We start from the raw sequence: 25,785 nt of genomic DNA on the forward strand, positions 1-25,785 counted from the left end.
TTTATTCGAGCTACTTTCACGGGCTATTTCAATTTAGCTACTAATCTCTCTTTTGACTATTTCAATTTAAAAGAGAAGAAAAAAAAACACTTCTCTTTAATTTATTTAAGCTACTTTCTCCAGCTATTTCAATTCAAACGAGAGAGAGAAAAAAAACATTTCTCTCAATCTACTGAGGCCAATCCTTTGTCTCTTGTTCTTCAGACAGTGTAATGCTGTTGTATATTCTCGATATCGATCCCTTTCAGCTTCACTACCGTCTCGACGTGACCTTTGAGAGTGTGCAGCTCCCTCAGCCTACAGCAAAACACATTAACTTCTTCCAGCCTCTGCATCGGCATCATCTCTGTTACCTATTCAATTAGATATTAGCAGTTAGTTACCTGGCGACCTCGGCTCGCTTCATCGCCTGCTCGGCGATCTCCGACATCTCCCTGTAGCTGTAACTGTCGTCGAAGATGCCTGAGGACTCCGGTTGCAGTCCATGCAAGGACCTCTGAGCCATCGCCCATTGCGCCTCTCTCTCACCTTTGCCGTAATCCTTCTTGGAGGTGAAGGCCGTCTTCGTTATGGATACGGGAACAAGAGTCAAATCCCTTTTTAATTTTATTTGGATTGCAATTCCAGTAATGATCAGGGATGATATACCTTGTTCTGGATAAGGTTGTCCCACGCCCTACCACTAAGACCATAGCGGATGACGAACTTGAGAATGTCGAGAGGGAAGTAGGTAATGAAGCTGTAGAGCCAAATGATAGCTGCCCACCCCCATCCGATGCCATGGATCCTTGCAAAGCCCCATCTGGCATACACAGCGATGCATGTGGCCACCTACAATGTTCAATTCTTACAAAACTCTGTATTTTTTTATATGGTTTAAGTCGTATGTTAGGATCGAGATGAGATAGAGCTTTACAAGTTGCGCAGTAATGAAGGCAAAGACCAGCAAGAGACCGGGGCGCTCGATGAAGGACCAACTCATGGATCTAGTTACGAAGATGAGTGCCTGACTGATGATGCTGACTTGGAGATACAAGGCCGCCGTTATCTCTTGATCATTGTACCTGATTGATTTCACCCCAAAGATTTTCTGCGTCGAGCATGACGATTTTGGTCAAATAATCGGTCGCAGCTGTATATATCTCGAATTCAATTAATTGACTGCAGGGCAAGCAGAGGCACTGACAGGGAAGAAATCAGTGTCGCGAACGATGCGGAAGAAGACGACGGTCATAATGGCGAGATAAGCACCGAGAACGATCCCGGTGGAGAAGATTTCTCGAAGCTTCCATGAGTCCGGCTGCGGGGAGGGCTTGACGCGGTCCTTGGAGATGGTCATGATGGTGCCATCGTTTAGAATGGCGATGACGAGGACCATGAAGGGCGAGAAGTCGAAGCGCCAGATGAGAGCGATGAGCAGGAAGCCGAGCACTATGCGGATGGTGATGGAGACAGCGTAGATGGTGTAATTCTTCATACGCTGGAAGATGGCGCGGCTAGTCAGCACCGCGCTCACGATCACGCTCAGACCCGGCTCCGTGAGGACGATGTCCGAAGCGCTCCGCGCCGCGTCCGTCGCATCCGCCACCGCGATGCCGATGTCGGCTTTCTTCAGAGCCGGCGCGTCGTTGACGCCGTCGCCGGTCATGCCGCAGATGTGCTTCTTCTCCTGAAGCCTCCTTACGATTTCATACTTGTGCTCTGGAATCGATCGGCAAGTACATATAAAGAGAGAAAGACAGATCTAACAAATCGAAGGACCAAATTGCTACCGGGGAATACTCCAGCAAAGCCGTCGGCCTTCTCGATGAGCTCGTCAATGGGCAGGTGTTTGGTTTCATCGCTCTCCCCGTTGAGGAGGGTGGAGGAAGGGTACATGTTGGTGCCCATCCCGAGCCTGCGCCCAGTCTCTTTGGCAATGGCGAGCTGGTCTCCGGTGATCATCTTTACATTAACCCCGAGGTTGAGGGCACGGCGGATGGTCTCAGCGCTGTCATGCCTCGGAGGATCGAAGAGTGGCAATAAACCCAGGAATTGCCATGGACCGCCGGTGCTCTCCTTGCTTGCCTCTGGCACCTCCTGCCTTGCCACACCAAGTGCACGGAGGCCACGTTCGGCGAACTTGCTGATCATCGCATGGACCTTTTTCCTAGCACCTTCTCGCAAGTTGCAGAGGTCAATGATCTGGTGTGCAAGAGCGATTAAAGAAAACTACTCAGAAAGATAAAGAAAATCTATAGCTCCATACGTGCACCTGCTCAGGAGCTCCCTTGCTAGCGCGATGCCATTTGCCCTTTGAATCGATGTAGGTGATCGCCGTGCGCTTATCCACTGGATTGAAAGGCAGGAAATGAAGTTCCTCAATCCCTTCCCTTGCCTATTGAGATCATGAGAATATTGTAGTCACTTAATCTCTGTGATAAAATATTAACGACGTCTCACCTCCTTGGGATCAGCTAACATTCCCACAATGCAAGTATCAATGGCATCTTGGTTCTCTACTCGGGAAGCCCTTGCTGCATAAATAACAACCATGTCCTTGTCCACGTCCTTCACGAACACCTATGGCAAACAAATGAAATAGTAAGTACAATAAAAATAATAATTAGAAAATGACAACGACAATTGAATCTCACCTCGATCAAGTTTTTGTCTACAGTGAGCTTGTTGAGTGTCAGTGTGCCGGTTTTGTCGCTACAAAGCACGTCCATTCCGGCCATCTCCTCGATGGCTGTCATCCTCTTGGTGATGGCCCCCTGCTCTGACAGCCGGTGGGACCCGATCGCCATCGTGACGGACAGCACGGTGGGCATTGCGATCGGAATTCCACCGATAAGCAGCACGAGGAGGTTGTCGATGCCGTCCCTGTATCTGCGGTGCTGGACGGGGTACATGACGATGACTTCTACGAGCATGCCTACCGCGATCGAGCAGATGCAGAAGTTGCCGATTGCGGTGAGCACCTTCTGGAAGTGGCCGATGTTGTTGGTGCTGTCGACCAGGTGCGCGGCTTTGCCGAAGAAGGTGTGGACGCCCGTGGCAATGACGACGGCCTCGATCTCTCCTTGCTTGCACGTCGAGCCCGAGAAGATCCCGTCACCGGGGTACTTGGTTACGGGGAGGGACTCTCCGGTGAGGGCGGACTGGTCGATCTTGAGCGGGTCGCCCTCAAGGAGGCGGGCGTCAGCTGGAATGATGTCGCCGAGCTTGATGCTGATGATGTCGCCTGGAACAAGGATCGCAGCGTCCTGCTCCGACCATCTCCCGTCCCTCAATACCTAGCCCACATTATTTATCCACCGGATTTCAATTGACTTTTAAAGAATGGGGCAGTTAAAGATGATAGCTAGGCACCTTAGTCTTGGGAGCGAGGCCAGCCATGAGGGCGGCGGCAGCATTTCCGGCGTTGTTCTCCTCGATGAAGCTGATGGTTGAGTTGATGACGAGGAGAACGATGATTCCAATGAAGTCCTGCCAATCTGGTGGCTTGCCCTGTTTACAGACCATGAAGCAACGCATTTATCCACCTTGTCCAATGCATGCAATTTTATACTCGATCTCCAGAGTGCTGAAGGATCGATATAATTACCCCTCCATTGGCCAACGCAATGGCCATGATGGCGGCTATCTCCATGACCCACGACAGCGGATTCCACATGAACCCCAGGAACTTGAGGAGCTTGCTCTCCTGTTTTTATTATTTAAAAACAGAGTTACAAACTGAACAACTTGTGTCAATTAGAATGTTTTGTTAAAAATGAAAGAATTGAAGAGATCTAAATGGACCTTCTTTTCCTCAAGCTTGTTGGGGCCGAAGAGCCTCAGCCGTTGCTCACCGTCGGCGGTGGTGAGGCCCTCCTTGCTGCATTTCAGCTGTTGGAAGACCTCTTCCACCGGAAATTTCTCCTAATGAATCAAAACAATCAAGAAAAAAGGAGGGAAAAAAATATCAAATCAATAACGCTGGTAGCTAATTAATGAAGGTGACAGAATCTAACAAGATCGACGATCTCGTTCTTGACGTCCTCCAACGACACGCTACCGGCGGCTTCATTGTCCATTATATTCTGCGTATAAGTACTCGATACTGCAAGCGACAAGAAAGAGAGACGACGATCGTCTTCTTCTTCTTGTTCTCTCCCAAAGATTTTACGTATGATGAAGAAATGAGATCAAAGTGAAGCGTTGTGAATGAGAGAGTGAAACGAGGAGGAATTTAAATTCAGAGGAAACAGTCTACGGGACCGAGTCTTGGGGTTTATTATTTGGAGCGGGAATGGAGACACGTGCTCTGGATATCATTGAAGAGAAGATGTCAACTCTTGATAAGTGTAACTCCAAAATTTTAGAATCGGTGCAATCGTTGACGGGTAGGATTTTAATAACTCACTTAAAGACGATCTCAAGGTTCTTAAAGACTTAAATATTAGCATAAATTATTATTATTATTTTGCCCAAAGATACATACTAAAAAAATGGAACCATCGTAAACACATGTAGGGATGGCAACGGAGCGGGACGGGGTGGATTTGTCATTCTCATCCCCGTCCCGTTCTCATTTTTTCGGGTTCGGAAATTCCCCAAACCCGAACCCACGGATTCGAGGATTCCCCATCCCCGTCCCATTTCTAAATTTAATTTATATTATTATTATTATTTAATAATAATTATTAATGATAATATTAATATTAATATCAATATCAATAATATTATTATTAATAATATTTTCAAAAATTTTAATATTAATATTAACACTATTATTAATATATTTTTTTAAATCATATTATTATTTATTAAAATTAATAATAATAATATTCGGGGCGGGTTCAGGGATGAGGATAGTATTCCCATACCCACCCCAAATCCGTCCCAAATCCGCACCATCTCCGAAAAATCGGGGATCCCTATTCGTATTTCAAATTTTCTCCACGAGACTTCAAACCTATAAGGAAAATTGCCATCCCTAAACACACGTAGCGGGCCTTCTAACTGACCCCATAGGAAAGGACATAAATGAAGATGGTAACAACAACGTATGTAAGCATAGATTGTGCCAATCAGTTGGTAAGTGGCTGGGATGTTGTATCATGACGCAGCGGTTCGAGTGTCGACGGTTGCAATGTGGGATAATATCCCCGTCTGCCGGCTTAAAGCCTCGAACCCCAGCCACTTGTCAACCTAGCATTCACCCTAATTAAGCCTCCTCCTACATCACCGTGGGGCAGGCGTAGGGGGCCGTCGGGACGGCGGATTCCGCCTTTTTTGTATCATAGATTGTGCCAATCAGCAACATGTTAATTATATAAATAATTATTGACTTAAACAATTCATCGGCTTTAATCTATTATGAGTTTAATTGGATTCCAGAGTTAAAATACAGCGGAAGGACGTCTAAATTATATCTAAATATTTATAGTTTGATGCTAATTATAACATATTTATAAAAAAAAATTCTCTAAATAAAATATGTAATTATGGAATATTGAGTTTTTATTGTCGCAAGCGTTTTTAAATTTATCTTGACAATTGATGATAAACTTTTGTGGGACGATCTTACTTTTTTATTAAAGTTTAATTGGGTTAGTATCGCAATTAACACGTGGGAGCTGGATAGTGGTTCAGTTCAGCAAATTCAGATCTTTTACGTACTTGAATAATTAATTTATTTAAGATCTAAAAACGAAAAGAAATTATGTTCTAATCTATAACAAGTATATATATATTTTTTAGGCGAATGAATTATGACTGATGACAAAATATATATATATATATATATATATATATATATATATATATATATATATATATATATATATATATATATATATATACTGTACGTCCGTGCATGACACTGGTCGAGACAGCAAGATTCATTCATTTTTTTAAAAATTTTATTTTACGTATATTATATGTATTTAAGAATAAAAATTTTATCGTTTAGAAATTGAGTCGTATTATATTTTAGCTAATAAAATTTTTTACCTTTGAATTATAGTATTTAAGATTAAGTTATAACGAATTTAAGTTAATAAAATTTTTTCTTTAGGATTCATATTTCCTTTTAGAATTATAGTATTCAGGATAAAAAATTATTTACTCACGCGATATAATATCCATCTTTAAGGAAATGTTGATTTTAAAAAAAAATTTGAATATAGGTGCTTGGATCACTGTAACAAGTATAAGCGCATGACAAGATCACTGTAGCAAGTATAAGTGCATGACATTTTGTCCATAGTAGAGCACACCTCTCTCTCTCTATATATATAAGAATGATATTCTATACAACTTACCATGTATAACAATAGGCGATATCTAACATGGATGTTCTTACATGACCAAAATTATTTTTTATTTTTTTTTAATTTCTCTCTCATTTACATGCAATTCTTTTCTCTCTCCTACATACAAGCAACTATTTTCTCTCTCCTACATGCAATGTAGTGCTAATTTATACAAACCAACATTAGGGTGGTGTTGATTTCTACAAACAAGCACCATCATTGGTATTGGTCTTTAAAGGCTAGCACCAGTGTTGGTTTGAAACCAGTACCATCGTTGGTGCTGATTTTTAAAGACCAGTACCAGCGCTGGTTTGAAACTAACACTAGAACTGGTTTGAAACCAACACTAGCCAGTATCACGTTGGCGCTAGTATTTAAAGACCAGCGCCAACTAGTGCTGGTTTCAAGCCAACACTAACATTGATGCTAGTATTTACAACGTTGGTGCTGGTCTTGAAAGACTAGTACCAAAAATAATTCTAATCAACACCATATTGGTGCTGATTTGCATAAAATCAACACTAACAGTGGTACTGGTTGATGTAAATTAGTGTTGGTACTGGTTTTGCGCAAAGCAACACTAAAGTGGGGTTGGTTTGTGTGCGTTGGTGCTGGTTTGTGCAAACTAGCACTAACGTATGCAACCCAATACCACGTTGGTGCTGGTTTGCACAAACTAGCACCATGTTGATACTGTTGGGTAACCCGACGCAAATATATGTTAGAACACGTTTCATAAATATGCATAGCAAAAAATAAAAATAATTCCTAATTATTACATCACACACACCACACACATACAAGGATACAATATGCTAGACATGATCACATAATTAAAATTTTACGGAAAGTAAATTTACGGTAGGTATATCTGACGGATGATGCGTAGAAGATTCTATCGGATGCTCTAGAGTGGGAAGGAGATCGACCAAGAACGCACGAGCCTCGCCTCTACTTGTATCCACGCCCAACTATCTTCAAGATGACTTCGATAAGTCCAAGTCATGTCTCCGCTTCAGTACTAGCCGAAGGTGGGAGACGGTTCGATTCGAGAGAGGGATCACATCTCGACTTGGTATTTGACGGCTTGAAGCAACTAGGCGATACCAAACGAGATGGACAACAACCATGTATATATATATATATATATATCCATACCAATAACCTTAAGTTTGGTTCAAGACCAAACCATATTTGGTTCAAAACCAAAAACCCCTTTTTAATTAAACCAAACCAGTTTGATTTATGATTAAACCAAAGAGAGTTCAACTCGTCTTCAAAAGACGTGGTTCATCCGCACTCCCGTTGCGTTACTTTAATTCTATATTTGCCATTTGTCTGGTCCAACCAGACTCAATTTCTCTCGATTTGAGTATCCAATTCTCAAACTCGTTTTATGTCTCTTAGATAAACTCGTAGTACGTGTAACCTTATAGGTTCCCAATTATATTGGCCATCTATAATTAGCCATTAATTATGGAACGATCATGAATGACATCTAGTAGTACATCATGATCTCCAATTAATTGAAAAATCATAGGTTGATCTCGGAACCACTTCCAAACCTTTTAGCATCTACAGTAAGTCGTGTCATGTTCCTTTCACTCGTCATATACCCACTTAGTTCAGGACATGATTTATGTGTCAGCCCCCATTAAACTACCTACGTCACACCTAGCTCAAGTAATACTTCATCTTCTTGCGGATTCAAATTACTCTGACATGTGTTTAAGAGTCTCGTGCTCTTAACATGTGATGTTTTGGCCAAAGATTTTGAGTAATAATCCTAGCGAGTGACCATGGGGTATACATCTCCTCGTAAGGAGCGGTGAATCCTCTGTGGACTATACAAACACGTTCGGACACTTTGAGTTATACCCAATTATCCCGGGTCCATATTTCTAAGGAGATGCTTGCTTAAGATGTCAAAGTATAAGCATCTATGACTAAGGTGACTTGTATACCTCAAGTTGAAGGAAACTTATATTTGAGTTGTAATAAGAACTTCACAGACATATATATATATATAGATATATATAGATGTGGAAAACCATATGAAGTCTTACAACAGTTACTCCAATGAATTAGTTACTATAACTAGTATCCACATTTAACTCTCGACATCCCAATATATCCAGCTAGTGAGAAACATCTATTTGGTTATACCAAGGAGTATAACCCGTGCTAGTCTATCAGAATCGATGATATCTGAACTCATCAATTCATCGACTAGAGAATATTCCAATATATTCATAATTACACATGTAGAGGTACTCACAAGTTGTGATCCAATCACAAGTTCTCTCATACTATAAATTTTATCACGGATATTCAGTACGTGAGTTTAAGATCCAATCATACATATAGAGAATGTGCACCCAAAAAGTGAACTATATTTATCAAATAAATAGTAAAAATCATAAGACAATTATCTTAGAATATCTCTCAAAAACTAACATATACTGCTTTATGCAAACCAACACCAATTGGGTGTAAACTAGCACCAATAGTTGGTGCTAGTTTGCACACATTGGTACTGGTTTTGGAAAACGTTCGTGAGCATTCATATATATATATTTATATATATATATATATATATATATATGGCCAACGCCTCCTGCACGTCCGTGAGCAAAATCTGACGTGGGTGATTTGACGAGGCCAAAATCTATTTTTTTTTAAAATCTCTCTCTCATCTGCAAGCAATAACTTTTCTCTTTTTCTTCTTAAATTTAAAGAAAATTCTTTCTTCTCTCTCTTATGATTACATGCAACAATCACTGTGATGTTGGTTTTTAAAGGTGGTGTAGCTACTGTTACATGTGTAGTTGTTACTACACAGTAACTGGTACAATATTCTTGTAACTACTACGTTGTAGCAGTTACTATGTAGTTGTAGCAACTACTATACTAATAACTGCTATAACATTGTAACAACTACTACATTAATAGCTGCTGTAACGTTGTACCAGCTACTATGTAATTGTAGCAGCTACTACATAGTAACTATTACTATATTATAACAGCTACTACACACTAACTGTTACAACATTGTAGCAGCTACTACACAATAATTACTACAATGTTGTAGCAGCTATTGTGTAGTTGTAGCTGCTACTACACAATAATTGCTACAACGTTGTATCAGCTACTATATTGTAGCTGTTATACTTTGTACACCATATTTAAAAAATCAGTATCACAGTAATTATTACATGCAATTATAAGAGAGGAGAATTTTATTTTAATTTAAGAGGAAAGAGAGAAAAGTTACTGTATATAGATGAGAGAGGGATTTAAAAAAATTGAGTTTTGGCAGCATTAGATCGCCCACGTCAAATACCGCTCATGGTCATGTAGGAGGTGTCAGACAAGATATCATTTCTCTCTCTCTCTCTCTCTCTCTCTCTCTCTCTCTCTCTCTATATATATATATATATATATATATATATATATATATATATATATAGTTGGAATGTTGGGCAACTCTGCATCCACATCTATGCATTACCTAGCTTCACTGTAGTAGTGCCACAATCACTTTTTTTTTTTTCATTTTTTTCTATTGTAGCAGCGCCTCATCAGAATTAATACCGTTATAATTTAAAAGACAATATGCCTTCTTTCCCCTTTCCGAACCCTCCAAACCCTCCTTCAAGCTCCCTCATGTCACCCTTCACTATCTTCGCCAAGCAACTCCCTCAGTGCACCTCGCCTCACCTCACCTCGCCTGCCTACGGTCGTTCATCTACATATACGCACCCATATTCTTTTAACTCTTTACTTTTGCCTCATCTTAGGGTTTATGATTTAGTATGTTATAACAACTACAGAACTAAGAACCGTAGCTACTACAACGTTCAGTGTAGCCACATTATAGTAGCTATGGAATCATAGCTACTACAACGTGGTTACACCGAAATAAGAATGTTGTAGCAACTATGGTTTTGTAGCTGCTACAACATTGTATCTACTGTACCCATGTTGTAGCAGTTATGCTTTTATAGCTGCTATTACATTTTTATTCTAGTCAGCACATCGTAGCAGCTACAAAATCCTAACTGCTACAAAGTTATGGTCTAAACACCTTGTAGTAGCTACTAAACCGTAGTTGCTATAATATGATAGAACTGTAAACAAAAACGCTGTAGTTGCTACAACATTTAGATTTTAGATTCTTTAAATTTAAATGCTTAAGCAATATCTTTAATTTATGAGAACATACATATTTCTGTGATTATTGTGACTTTAGTTGTACAATATATGAAATATGTTATTATTGAGTTACCTATTATCATGTAGTGCTTAAAGCAAATTGGTATTCTAGAGTAGAACATCTACTTCCAATGTACAAGCTTGAATCCTCGTGTTGCAATAAGATCTAGTTTAGAACTTCAAATAATTGAAGAATATGACATTCTCCAACAATAGAAGAAAATGACGATGAGGGGCAGCTAAACATTCCTCAAGTTGTAGATGATTGAAAGTCACAAATTGGAAAGAAATTCTCATCATTAGAGGATGCATTTTTGTTCTATAACTAACATGCACGAGAAGCCAAATTTAACACAAGGATAAATTAAACTCTTTAATTTTTCATGTCTACTATCAAAGTATAAAGAATATCATTGGAAAATCTACAACAGCTAATGAATTTAAGAATTCATGGGAAGAGGTTACCAAGTGTGCTAACTTGAAGACAAATGATTAGTTTTCATTGATGTATGAATTGCGGCACAAGTGGGTGCCAATATATTTTAGCTATATATTTTGTATTGAAATGTCAAGTAGTCAGAGATCTGAAGGTTCACATTCATTTTTTAAGAGATGTCTCAAATAAGAACTCATTGATGGATTTTATCACCTATTTCAATATGGCCTTATGAGACCAAAGATACAATGGATTAGTTGCTAATCATATTGATATGAATGAATATCCCAATATTAAGATAAATTGCTAATAGAAACTCAAATGGTTAAGGTGTATATGAAAAATAAATGGGTGGAGTTTCAAAGTCAAATGAGTGAGAGTTATGGTTATTATGTGCAATGAACATCTATAGGAGTTGAGTTATTAGTTTACCATATGCTGAAATTTTGAAGTTGTTCTTCCTCCAAACTAAGGGTTCTCACGCATAACAAACAAAGAAACTACATATCCTATAGCTGTAGGAAATTTGAGTTCGATGGCATTCCGTGCAGACATATGTTAGGTTTTTTTCGTATCAACCAAGTATTTTATTTGTCTGATACATATATACTCAACTGATGGACACATGATGCAAAGGTTGGAGCAATCCATGCTTTGGGAGAGCAAAATTTCATTGATGATCTAGATTGAGAAAGGTTTTTGATGTCAAGACACTCAAAGTTATCCTATAAAGCTTCTATATTAATTGATGATGCATCTTTGGCTGATGAGGAGATAAACTTCTTGGATGAATAATTTGATTGTATCTACAACAAAATTCAAGGGAGAAACATTAGTAGAACATGTGGTGATGGAAGTTAAAGGAAGAAATATATGGATGATGCCCTGGTATTATTGATCATTCTTTAGTAAGAATAAAGGGATATGTGAAGATATTGAAATCATCAAAGGAGAAGTCTGCCTCAAAATTCAAGCTATGTTGTGGATGCAAACATCGAGGTGTGTCATATGACAAGCACAATTATCCATTTTGTAGCAAGGGTATGTGTTGATTAATTCTACATTTGCATAATAATTTTATTTACAAATCAAGTAATTTTAGGAAATTCTCTAAATGTGACGATGTGTCGATTGTCAAATCAATTATAGATAATTATCATAATAGTAATGATGATACATAAGAAGAAGAGTTGACATTTATAGCTGGTACTATCAAAGTTTTATTTTATTTAATTATAATAATTTATTGATTTAGAAATTTTAGTTAATAATTATCTTTATTGTTACAGGTTCTAACAACATGCTCTAGTTATGCATCTTTTGAAGACACATAATGCTTTTAATGTTGTGTGTACTAGCTAGTCAAATTAAAATGGTTAACTATAATCTATTGGAATTAGTGGTTGTGTTTCATTAACTATAATATGTTAGAATTAGTTCTAATATATATAGTCTAAGTTGCAATCAGTGTCATTTATTTCGTTGTTTGATCTAGATGGTTATTTCGAATATTTATTTTGTACTTCTGTGGCTCTGGTTGTTGTTTACTAATTAATATTTTTACTTTGCACAAGGCTGTGAACCACGTTATAAAAACTATGATTTCATAGTTACTACAACGTCAAACTTGTCTTGTAGTAGCTACGAAACCGTAGTTGCTACAATGTGTTTGTACAAGCTGTGAACTACGTTGTAGCAACTATGATTTTGTAGCTACTACAACATCACACTTGTATTGTAGTAGCTACGAAATCATAGATGCTACAATGTGTTTATATAAATTGCAAATCATGTTGTAACAGCTATAGTTTCATAGCTGCTACAACGCCAAACTTGTATTGTAGCAACTATAGAACCGTAGCTACTACATGTTTATACTGAAGGGCGCTGGAATTCTGTTCTGTTTAAATTTCCTGTACAAAAAAATTTGTACAAGAATAAAACTATTCCTAGCAACCCGCATATTCAATCAAACATGTGTTTGATCAATCAAGCAATCTCTTGAATGATCAAATCACACCTTGATCGAATTACAAGATTGCTGGCCACTTGTGTTGGTATTCAAAATTGATACGAAGAAAACAAAACCAATTACGCAGCGGAATTAAAGAACTAGTTGTACCTTTCTTCGTAGCTAAAGACATCTTGATCTTCTGTCGTATTCCTCTCCTCTTCTTGGACGCCGTGTAGGCGACGATCTACCAAGAACAAAACCACCCTCCTTCTCTTTTCTTCCAAAACCACCACAAAACCACCCTCCTTCTCTTTTCTTCCAAAACCACCGACCACAAAAAAGAGTCTCTAAGATGGGGCACCTTCTAATCTTCTTCCTTCTCTTATTCTTCCTCTTCTTTCTCTTCTTCCTCTTCTTTCTTTTCTTCCTCTTCTTCAAGTTCTTCCTCATCTTCAAGCCGCCACCCACAAGGAGGAGAAATGGGGCGCTGGTCACAAAGAAGGAGGATGAGAAGGGGGCGCCGACCCTAGGAGGAGGAGGAGAAGGGGGGCACCGACCCTAGGAGGAGGAGAAGGGGGCCGACCCTTGGTGGAGGTGGCGTCGGCCCTAGGTGGAGGAGAAGGGGTTGTGCCACCTGCCCTAGCAAGGGAAGAGGGGGCGACAACCACAAGGAGAGAAGGGAGTTGTGGAATAATTAGAAAGTTAGGTTTTAGGGGCTACATCCTAGTCCATTTTATAGACTTGCCGCCGGTACAAGGAAAGAAAAATTAACAAAATTTTATTTAGAAAAAATCTTAACAAACTATGTTAAACCAAACCAAGTTAAGTTAAACTAAACCAAGTTAAGTTAAACTAAACTAAGTTATGATAGACCAAACCAAGTTAAGTTAAACCAAATCAAGTTAAACCAAACCCAGTTATGGATGGGTGGATATGAGGCTTTATATAGAGGCTACAACAGGGACCTAGAGGAGGAATTGATTTAGGTCTCCTGATGGGCTTGGGTTTCCCGTGTTCGTCCCGAACACACAACTCAAGTCCATCAATAATAACACATACCACTAAAGGGTTATTATTGAACTATCGCACCAATCCCATATTACAATATAAGCTCCTTCTTATTATGAGTGCGTTAATCTCCCCATGTTTAAGATATTGTATGCCCGTTAATTAATGAGTTACTGACAACTCAGTTAATTAACATCTGAGTCCAAGAATAGTATTACTCAACTTTATTATCATGTCGGACTAAGTCCACCTGCAGGGTTTACATGATAATCCTTATGAGCTCCTCAAGGGGACATCATCAACCTAAATAATTAGGACACAGTTTTCTTTTATAATCAACAACACACCATATAAACAATACTATTTCCCAACTCATCGGACCTATTGATTTAACGAATAAATCTCACCCATTGATAATTTAAAGAAATAAATACTAAGTATACATGCTTGTTATTATATAGGGATTAAGAGGACACACATCTATAATAACAGAGGTTCTGTTCTTTTATGTAGTCAGTATAAATCGAACAACCTCAGACGGTCCTGCTCAATATACACAAAGTGTACTAGTGTAGTTTTATAGTCAAGACAGACTAATACCAAATTACACTACAACCGTTCCAATGGTTTGTCCCAATCCATCTTGGTTGTGAGCTACTATTTATAATTTATAAGGAACTGATAACATGATCTTCTGTGTGGCACCACACACTATGTTATCTACAATATAAATTAAATGGACAACTGCATTGATATATATATATAAATATAAAACACAGATATTTGACCAAAGTGAATCTTATTTCAAAATATTTCAAAACAGATGTTCATACAAAAGCTAGGTTTATAGTATACATCCCAACAATCTTCTACTTATACTAAAAGACTATGCTACCATACATCTGATTCCCATCCCCTCAACATGTCTATCAAAAGATCTAGCCGGAAGGGCCTTAGTGAAAGGATCTACCAAATTATCTGCTGATGTAATCTTTGCGATAACCTCTCCTCATTTTACGATGTCTCGTATCAGGTGGTACTTGCGCTTAATGTATTTACTTGCCTTATGGGCTCGTGGTTCCTTCGAGTTTGCTACTGCACCACTGTTGTCACAATAAATTGTGATAACTTTGGGTAAACCAGGAATCACATCTAAGTCCATCAAGAAGTTTCTGAGCCATACAACTTCTTTGCCTGCCTCAGAGGTTGCTACATACTCAGCTTTCATGGTGGAGTCTGAAACACATTTTTTCTTAACACTCCTCCATGTTATTGCTCCACCTCCCAAAGTAAACACATACCCCAATGTTGACTTATTACTGTCCCTATTTGATTGGAAGTCCGAATTCGTGTAACCCACAGGGAGCAAATCATCTGCCTGGTAAACCAACATATAATCTCTAGTCCTTTTTAGGTACTTTAATATATGCTTTACGACAGTCCAATGTCCCGGTCCTGGGTTACTTTAATATTTGCTAACCATGCCCACGACAAAATAGATATCCGGTCTCGTACATAGTATCACATACATTAGGCTTCCTACAGCCGAATCATAAGGAACTGCCTTTATCTCCTCTATCTCCTTTGATGTCTTAGGACACATCTCTTTAGATAAAGGTACTCTATGCCGAAAAGGTAGAAAACCTTTCTTGGAGTTTTGCATGCTAAAACGAGCTAGGATAGTATCGATGTACGAAGCTTGGGATAAGCTCAACATCCTTTTCTTACGATCCCTTATTACTTTGATCCCAAGAATATGCCCACATTCTCCCAAGTCCTTCATATCAAACTGCTTGGACAACCATACCCTTATGTCTGATAACACTTTGACATTATTGCCAATGAACAAATTAAATGCCATCTACGTATAGTACAAGAATTACTACCACGTTTCCGTCACTTTTCTTGTATACACAAGACTCATCCGGACACTGAATGAATCCATAAGACTGGATCACTTCATCAAATTAGATGTTCCAAGATCTCGAAGCTTGCTTCAGTCCATAAATGGACCGATTGAGCTTACATACAAGATGCTCTTTGCCCTTCACAATAAATCCCTCTGGTTGCTTCATATAGATGTTTTCTTCGAAACTTCTGTTAAGGAAAGCTGTCTTGACATCCATTTTCTAAACCTCATAATTCATGTGAGCAGTAATAGATAAAAGTATCTGGATAGACTTAAGCATGACTACCGGCGAAAAAGTTTCCTCATAATTGATTCCCTCTTTCTAAGTATACCCCTTCGCAACAAGCCTCGCTTTAAGATTTCCACCTTCCCGTCTGTTCCTCTTTTCCTTTTGTAGACTCATTTACATCTAATGGCTTTTACACCATTTGGTGGTTCTACAAGCTCCCAGACCTGATTAGAATGCATAGATTTTATTTCAGAGTTCATTGCACTTTGCCAAGATGGTGCATCTTTATCTTAGAGTGCTCCATCATATGTCCAGGGATCAGCTTCATGTTCACCAAGGATCAAGTCCGAAGACTCTCGTAAAAACATAAATCTATCAGGTTGCCTAATAACCCTCCTACTACGACGAGGCACTAGTAATTGTGCATCATTTGTGACACGTGTTGAAGTTACTTGTGGTATCTCATCTTGTATCATTGGTACTAAAGTAGAAGTATTTTCTCTTATTTCCTCAAGAACAATTTTACTCATGGGTTTGTGGTTCATTACATAGTCCTATTCTAAAAATTGGGCATTGGTGCTTACAATGACCTTATGATCTTTAGGACTATAAAACAAACCACCTTTCATTCCCCTAGGATAACCCACAAACAAGCGAACTTCTATACGTGATTCCAACTTATCAGTGTCTCCCTTCAGCACATGTGCTAGACTACCCCAAATCTGAATGTGTTTTAAACTAGGCTTACGCCCATTCCACAATTCTGTGGGAGTAAAAGATACCGACTTAGAAGGTACCAAGTTCAGAATGTATGCCGTCGTTTCCAGAGCATATCCCCAAAATGAATTTGGTAATTCTGAATAACTCATCATTGATCTAACTGTTCCCATAAGAGTCCTATTCCTTCGTTTCGCCACACTATTCGGTTGAGGTGTACCAGGTGCAGACAATTGGGATTGAATCTCGATCTCTGATAAGTAACTTCTAAACTCTCCTAAGAGGTACTCTCCACTACGATCAGACCGTAGTGTCTTAATACTTTTACCATGACGTTTCTCCATATCAGCCTTGTACTCTTTGAACTTATAAAAGCACTCAGACTTGCGGCACATCAAGTAAATGCACTCATATCTCGAATAGTCATTTATAAAAGAGATAAAATATTCAAAACCACCTCTTGCCTGGATAGTCATAGGCCCACACAAATCAGAATGAACCAATTCCAACACTTCTTTAGCTCTATACCCCTTTGTCTTAAAAGACCTTTAGGTCATTTTCCCTTCAAAACAAGACTCGCAGGTCGGAAAGTTTGCTACTACCAATGAACCCAAAGGTCCATCGACTATTAACCTTTGAATCCTACTCAAGTTAATATGACACAACCTTAGATGCCAAAGATATGTTTGGTTCATTTCCGAAGGTTGCTTTCTCTTATTAGAATTAGAAGTTGTGTTATTAATTTTCATTTGTTGCATCATGGGAGTTATTGGATTAAGAGTATACAAATTACCAACCAACACACCAGAACAGATAACCATCCTAATTTTCTTGACAACCACTTTATCATCAAAAGAAATAGAATGTCCATCCATAAATAATTTAGAAACTGAAACCAAGTTCTTTCTAAAACATGGTATGTAAAGATAATTTCTCAGAATCAAATTTTTATTCCTATCAAAAGATAAATAAACATCTCCCATTGTAACAACCGCCACTCTCATAGCATTGCCCATGTAGACGGTGATTTCCCCTTCATGTAATCGTCGGGTTTCCTGGAACCCCTGCAATGAATTACAGACATGATCAGTGCCTCCTGCATCTACACACTAGGTACCGGTAGATAACACCGCTAAATATGTTTTAACAACTAATGAATAATATACACCATTATTGTTCTCCTGCCTGACAACTCGATTCTGGTGTCCGAAGAGTTCCTTGAGATTGAGCATCATGTCATAGGCAGTGGGTAGGGCCTGATGCTGATGTTGCAGCACATTTGACATAGAAGTCAAAATGTAACACCACGCTATCTCATCTGCCTTGACCCATTTCCTATGTCTCTCTATCTCCTCTTCACTAGAATCCTTATCAGGCATGCTAGGACATACCTCAAGAAGTACGAACTTGTATTCTTCAACAGTTAAGACAATGCCTAAGTTTCGTTTCCAATCAATATAATTTGGACTAGTAAGTTTATTTTCTTTTAAAATAACAGAGGATTGAAAGCCATTTTGAACTCCTGAGAATCACAAAATAAAATATTTGGTCAAAACTTTAGAATTTAAAATAATATTGATTCCTCAAATAATATAATTTAAATTCACCAACACCTCAAAATATCATGAATTTCGTATACCACGATAGTGTGGACGTATACTAATTCAAACATTTGTAAGAGGAGGTTTTACCCATTAATTTTATTATCTTGTCAACATAATTTTATGACAAATAAAATTAATAGTTGGTTTATATTTGGTCACACAAATAATAGCAGTGACTCCGATGGGGAGGATACTATTAAATGCGCCTAAGTATATACCATTACTTGATACTTAGTTCATTAATTAGGATTGCACCCCTTTAGATGGAGAAGATCACACATACCTAATTAATTTCCTATAATCATCCATAGAGGAAGTTTGATCTAGTGATCCCCAAACAAACTCATCCGATATGGAGGAAGACACTTTAAGCCAACGCGCAAGTTTGAATGCATCACATATAAACTAGTAATGGAGACCGTGAAATTTATTTAAATAATCTCTCTGCTACTTAGTTATTTAAATTGAGAAATTTTAATCATGCACACACATCACAGCACACACATCACAACACATAAAAACAACATATAAGGCAATAAACATGAAAATAAAATTTCCAACTATTATGGCCTCATCCAACGCTGTCCTCTAATATGCCGCCAATGGATCGAGCCATTGCGTCTATCTCACTTCCTTCTCTATCGCGCCTCTGGTCCTCAAAATAGCACCACGCATAGCAAGGATACAAGCCGCAACAAAAATAAAATTTTACATTTATCGATCCTATATTTCACAAAGGAATTTACATGTAATCTAGATCGAACAGAATGTAAAACAACAATAATAACAATACGACAACCGACCATATTTAATTATTACAATCATGCACATACAACAACTTCGACATGCCCGAGGGTTCAAATCACACATAAGCACACAAAAAGGCATAATAGTTGGATCTAGGATGAATGCAACCACATAGTTAATCTATCTAGCACATCCTACTATTATCCGGCCTAAACTTATGTATGAGCAGTGCATAATTTAACCGAAAACCAATCACACAGAACTAGAAAACATGCTCTGATTCCACTTGAAGGGCGCTGGAATTCCGTTCCATTTAAATTTTCCGTACAAAAAAATGTACAAAAATTAAACTATTCCTAGCAACCCATATATTCGATCAAACATGTGTTTGATTAATCAAGCAATTTCTTGAATGATCAAATCACACCTTGATCGAATTACAAGATCACTGGACTCTTGTGTTGGTATTCAAAATCGATATCCAAAATCGATACGAAGAAAATAAAACGGAATTAAAGAACTAGTTGTACCTTTATTCATAGCTAAAGACCTCTTGATCTTCTGCCGTATTCCTCTCCTCTTCTTGGGCATCGTATGGGCGACGATCTATCAAGAACAAAACCACCCTCCTTCTCTTTTCTTCCAAAACCACCGGCCACAAAAAGGAGTCTCTAGGATGAGGAACCTTCTAATCTTCTTCCTTCTCTTATTCTTCCTCTTCTTGCTTTTCTTCCTCTTCTTCAAGTTCTTCCTCTTCTTCAAGCTTGTAACGCCCGAAAATTCTCAAAACTATTTTTAGAAATATTCTACAATTTTTCTGGAATTTTAGAATATTTTTATGGAATTTTTAGAGTAGCGGAAGTAGCAAAAATATATAGAAAACGAAAATAGCCTACGCAGGAATTGAACCCGAGACCTATTGGGTCCTACGACGTATAGTGGACTCTAGTAACCAAGTGAACCCAGCAGGGCCGTGCTGAAAGGAAAGGGAAATAATTTTATTTAAGATAGAGTTGGGTTAATTAATCCCTTAATAAAAATAGGGAATTAAGTGAGGAGTTTTAATTTTATCGTAACTTACCTCTTCTCCTCACCCTAACCTCACGCCGCCTCCCTCTCCTCTCTTCCTCTCGGCGCCAACCACAAGAACAAGCAAGGGTTCCGTCCCAAGGGTTCCAAGGGCAAATTTCGGCGACGACTTCGACACGTGGACGCTCCCCTCCGCGAGAGGAACACTGAGACGCGAGAAGATCGTCGAAAGGATCGTCTCCTCCGGAAATCTAGCAATTAGAATCGTAAGGAAATCTGAACAGGAGGTAAGAAACCCCTCACCTGCAGTATAAGTAGCTTTTCGTACGATTCTATGTTTTTAAATTAGTTATATGCAGACTTTTCGACGCATAGGGTGTATTTGACCCTTCTCGCAGGTTTAGGGATTTAGTTGAGCACCTCTAGATGGGCCAGACACGTTCCTCCTTTCAGTTGGAGATTCTAGACGTTGTCGGGTGCCTAGAGGTGGTCTCCCTAATAGAGAGGAGAGTTGGAGCACACTAAGTGTTCGATAAAATGCTTAGCTCAGTAAAATGCTATAGTAGACAATTTTTAATAGCTCAGTAAATGCAATAGAAGCATTTAAATAGTTTAGTTAGTCTTGCTACAGCTTATATGGGACTACGGTCCAATGGGTGGGCACCCACAGTCGCCTCTAGGTTCAGATAACCTAGTAAAAGCAAGATAAATTAGTTAGCTATGATTCAGTATTTTATTTTCAGTAGGAGCACTGTACAGGATTAGATATCCATTGGGCTGGGCTCCCATAGTCGGTCCCTAGGTTTAGATAACCTAGTAAACCTTACTAAATTTGGGATTTGCAACCCCGGGTTTAGTTAAGGATGCGCGCATAGCATGTACAGTAGCCGGGCCCATTAGCAGTATGATTATGTATTTTAATCTATTATATTATAGTTTTTTTTCAAAACTCACAAGGGCTAGTTATGATAGTTGAGTTTGAATTCAGTTCCAGCTTAGCTCAGTTTATGTTCAGTTCAGTTTCCTTTATTGATACTCATGATAGTTTATGATTAGCTCGTATGCCATGCTTTAGTGTTCATGTTCAGTGATTTCAGTATGCCATGTGTTAACAAGTTCATCATATATTTGATAGCATGTTTTAAAAAGCATAAATGCATCGTATGCATGTTTTAGTGAGGTAGATGGTTTCTTACTAAGCGAAAGCTTATAGATACTTTCTTTTCCTTATACTACAGGTAAAGATAAAGGAAAGATGGACTAGCGGAGGCTGGAGGACAATGCTACGAAGATGTGTGTGGGCAGGAACTTGGGATAGAGATCCAAGGAATTTTAGCAAGCTTGGTTTAAGCATTGAAACCTTTCAGTATTTTATCATTTGCACTTTAATACGATAATTGCTACGAATTAGTTAACCATGCACTTTATTATGCTTAGAACACTGTTTTTATAATGTTAGAATGTTAGTTGTTATTGTTAGAGTGTTTCTTAATCATTTTGGAACCTGTAATGAGATTGAGGCACGAAATAGTGCTGAAATCAGATCATCGGCACGAAATCAGAAACTCGAATCGATCACCTGATCGATTAGAGAGTTTCCAATCGATCGATGGATCGACTGGGCAACTCGTCTCGTGAACAGTAGGCGTCTAGATCAATCAGCCGATTGATCCAGCCAATTCCGTCGCGAACAGAAGGCTCTGGGATCGATCACTGGATCGATTGACTAGTCTAGATCGATCAGCCGATCGATCCAGAATATTGCCCGAGCACAGTAGCGTGCTGGATCGATCACCGGATCGATCCGACATTCCAATCGATCAATGGATCGATTGGGAGGTCTGATATCAGCGGAAAAATGTTTAAGTTCAGTTCCTTGACCATGGGGAAGGTAAAACGTGTCATGAATAGTTAGTTTACACCCCTTAGCATGTATAGTACCAAGAAATGTTAGTAGTTTAGCAAAATTTCATTTAGTATAGCTTCCGCACTTAGTATTTAATGATGGTCATGGATTAGTTAGCACAGCATAATGTGACGATCGACCTTACAACCTAGTCAGTAGAAGGCGGGTCGTTACAGAGTGGTATCAGAGCAAGTTCCCATACTTCCTACATACACATCAGCATTGAACCTGCATCTTCCAAGTAAGAACATCTCTCACTTTCGTTATGTTTCTTGTTTCATGTTCAGATATAACTAAAGCATGCTTGTTTATGATAGTAGTTAACATGATAACAATAGTTACTCTATTATGCCTGTGTTAGTCATGTATGTCCTTCATGTCTTTAGAAATGGCACGAGGACGCCCAGCTAGAAGGGCAGTAGCCATTGAGCCCTAGCATGAGGCAGGCAGTTCAGTGCCTCCCCCAGACCTTACAGCATTAGTGGCTCAGTTACAGCAGCAGCTAGCTGAACAATAACAGGAAATAGCCACCTTAAAGGCTAGTCAGCAGAACACTCCCACTGTCACCCCGGAGCCTAACTTAGCGACACCAGTGGTTTTAGAGGTTCCACCAGTCCAACCTGCAGCACCAGTGGCCCCAGCAGCAAGAACCCAGAGAGAAGCCTATCTGATCCAGTGGCAAAGAGTCAAACCAGAGAACTTCTCAGGCAGCAGTGAACCATGGGATGCACAGGCCTGGTTCAAAACACTGGAGAGTACGATGGAGCTTCTGGACTGGCCAGAACATGAGAAGGTGAAGTGCGCCTCCTTCTGTCTGACAGGAGATGCACGTATGTGGTGGGAGAGAATTAGAGCGAAGCGCCCAGTAAACCAGATGACATAGGATGACTTCGAGAAGGAGTTCTTTGAGGAATTCTTTCACATGCGGGTTACAAACCGCCACTACGATGAGTTCACTGAGTTTCGTCAGGGCAACCTTTCAGTGGAGGAAGCCGTGAAGAAATTCAACAGATTGGCTTGTCTATGCCCTGAACTAGTCAGCACAGAGAAAGAACGAGTCCGGTTGATGCTCAAGATGCTGAGGCCGGAAATAGCAATGAACGTGGCTGGCGGCGTTCATAGGCCGTAAACCACCGAAAAACTAGTCAGCAGTGCTCTGACCACCGAGCACTACCAGAATAGTATAAAGCAGCAGAAGCAAGTCCTCTCAGAATCTAAAGGTCAAGGAGGCTCAGGTACTCAGAAACAGCAGGGTCACAGCTCCCATGGCTCTAACTGGAAAGGGAACTCCAGCAACAAGCGCAAACCGGGGAGTTACCCAAAAGGAGGACCGGCTAGTAAATAGCCCAGCTATCCAAAGTGTGCTACTTGTGGGAAATTCCACCTTGGAGTTTGTCGTAAGGGCACACGAGGATGCTTTGAATGCGGACAGGAAGGGCATATGACTAAGCAGTGCCCGAACAAGACCAGTCTTCCTCTACCACAGCCGATTCAGTATGGAGGCCAACCATCTCAGTTACATCAGATGCATGCCACTCTGGATGGTCCACACATCAACCAGGGCAGACTAGAAGCCCCTCCAGCTATGACGAATGCGAGGATCTACTCACTCACCAGAGAGGACATAGTAAATGCCTCGACGGTTGTCACAGGTCAGATTAGTATTTTACAGCAAAGTACAACTGTCTTATTCGATACTGGGGCAACCCATTCATATATATCCAGGGCATTTGCCGAGAAGTTAGCAATACCTCCAGAGGTACTCAGTAGTCAGTTTTTAACGACATTACCTTCAGGAGAAATTATGGCATCCACGCACTGGCTCAGAGCAGTGCCAGTCATTATAGCAGACAGAGAACTCTTTTGTGATCTGATAGTGCTAAATATGACTGACTACGATGTTATCTTTGGGATGGACTTCCTGATCAGATACGGTGCTTCCATAGAGTGCCGTAAATAGAAAGTCATATTCCAACCTGAAGCAGAAGTGCAGTTTGAGTACATTGGAGAACCTAAGAGAAAGGCCAAGAAGTTTCTCTCAGCTATGAAGGCACAGAAATTAATGGATACAGGATGTACGGGATTTTTAGCACACGTAGTCAATACTAGTCAGGACAAGAACCAACAGTTAGAAGAGGTCCGAGTCATATGTGATTACCCAGCAGTCTTCCCTGAAGAGTTACCAGGCTTAGCACCAGACATGGAGATTGAATTTGAGATAGAACTCATTCCCGGTACAAATCCTATTTCCAAAGCACCGTACCGTATGGCTCCAGCAGAACTGAAGGAACTTCATGAGCAACTGCAGGAGCTGCTTGACAAAGGCTTCATACGTCCTAGTCACTCACCATGGGGAGCGCCTGTATTGTTCGTGAAGAAGAAGGACGGGAGCATGCGCTTATGCATAGACTACAGGGCACTGAACCAAGTCACCATCAAGAACAGGTATCCTCTTCCCAGAATAGATGACCTGTTCGATCAGCTAAAGGGAGCAGCAGTGTTATCTAAGATAGACCTCAGATCAGGTTATCATCAGGTGAAGGTCAAAGAAGGAGACATACCCAAGACATCATTCAGGACTAGATACGGACACTACGAGTTCGTAGTCATGCCCTTTGGCGTGAAAAATGCTCCAGCTACTTTCATGGACCTCATGAACAGGGTATTCAGGGATTACCTAGATAAATTTGTTATTGTGTTTATCGATGACATTCTTATCTATTCAGGAACTCAGGAAGAACACGCAGAGCACCTGAAAATAGTATTGCAGACCCTTCAGCAGAACCAGCTGTACGCCAAGTTCACGAAATGTGAATTTTGGTTAGATCAGGTGTCCTTCCTAGGTCATATCATCTCAAAGGATGGTATTATGGTAGACCCCAGTAAGATAGAAGCTGTGAGTAATTGGAAAAGACCCAAGAACGCCAGTGAAATTAGAAGCTTTCTGGGATTAGCAGGTTATTACAGAAGATTCGTAGAGGACTTCTCCAGGATAGCCTCCCCACTGACAGCTCTTACCAGAAAGAACAGAAAGCTTCAGTGGACAAAGAACTGCGAGAACAGTTTCGGCGAGCTGAAAAGGAGATTGACCAGCGCACCTATTCTGACTCTACCAAAAAACACAAACAACTTTGATATATATAGTGATGCCTCTAAGTTGGGACTAGGAGCAGTGCTGATGCAAGACGGTAAGGTAATCGCCTACGCCTCCAGACAACTCAAGGATTATGAGAGGAATTATCCTACTCATGACCTTGAGCTGGCAGCAGTAGTGTTCGCTCTCAAGATTTGGAGACATTACTTGTATGGAGCTCAGTGTAGAGTATATACAGATCATCAGAGTCTGAAATACTTCTTCACTCAGAAGGATCTGAATATGCGACAGCGCAGATGGCTAGAGCTGGTCAAAGACTACGATATAGACATCCTCTACCACCCAGGAAAAGCAAATAGGGTAGCAGACGCCCTTAGCAGAAAGTCCAGTGCTGCCCTATTATCTCTAGCAGCCATGTCACCACCCCTACAGAAAGAGATCACAGATTTCGGTCTCGAACTCATAGTCGGACAGCTTTCTACTATGACATTAGAGTCTACCTTGCTTAGTGACATCCAGATAGCTCAGGAGCAGGATCTCGAAATTCAGAAAATCAAGCAAGGGATAGCAGAATCAGAAAGTAGAGAATTCAGAGTGTCCGATAGTGGAGTATTGTACTTCGGTGACAGATTATGTGTTCCAGATCAGGAGGA

At 39.8% G+C, this 25,785-nt stretch overlaps 1 protein-coding gene across 3 annotated transcripts; it reads right to left on the reverse strand.

Annotated features, from left to right (window-relative positions):
• Positions 1–200: 200 nt before the first annotated feature.
• Positions 201–4,061, reverse strand: LOC122054171 (plasma membrane ATPase 4-like). 3 transcript variants are annotated; one of them, XM_042615982.1, is made up of 13 exons: positions 3,999–4,061; positions 3,787–3,906; positions 3,590–3,688; positions 3,355–3,492; positions 2,637–3,278; positions 2,443–2,562; positions 2,255–2,377; positions 1,773–2,184; positions 1,187–1,701; positions 917–1,090; positions 649–831; positions 384–562; positions 201–297 (listed from the first exon to the last, which is right to left on the reverse strand). In XM_042615982.1, exons 1-13 carry the CDS (start codon positions 4,059–4,061, stop codon positions 201–203), a joined length of 2,865 nt encoding a protein of 954 aa, XP_042471916.1. The 3 variants fall into 3 exon arrangements, with proteins under 3 accessions (XP_042471916.1, XP_042471917.1, XP_042471918.1); XM_042615983.1 differs by lacking the exons at positions 3,787–3,906; positions 3,999–4,061 and having other exon boundaries at positions 3,355–3,486; positions 3,590–3,673; XM_042615984.1 differs by lacking the exons at positions 3,787–3,906; positions 3,999–4,061 and having other exon boundaries at positions 3,355–3,486; positions 3,554–3,673.
• Between the last annotated feature and the right edge of the window lie 21,724 nt (positions 4,062–25,785).

Source organism: Zingiber officinale, chromosome 3A (genome assembly GCF_018446385.1).
Source record: "Zingiber officinale cultivar Zhangliang chromosome 3A, Zo_v1.1, whole genome shotgun sequence".
Classification (NCBI taxonomy): Eukaryota; Viridiplantae; Streptophyta; class Magnoliopsida; order Zingiberales; family Zingiberaceae; genus Zingiber; species Zingiber officinale.

Excerpts from the sequence above, each read along its gene's own strand:
- LOC122054171 (XM_042615982.1), bottom strand. The coding sequence starts at position 4,061 with ATGGACAATGAAGCCGCCGGTAGCGTGTCGTTGGAGGACGTCAAGAAC. Across the intron at positions 3,907-3,998 it reads AGAACGAGATCGTCGATCTT|GAGAAATTTCCGGTGGAAGA; the intron begins GTTAGATTCTGT and ends TTGATTCATTAG. Across the intron at positions 3,493-3,589 it reads TTGCGTTGGCCAATGGAGGG|GGCAAGCCACCAGATTGGCA; the intron begins GTAATTATATCG and ends GTCTGTAAACAG.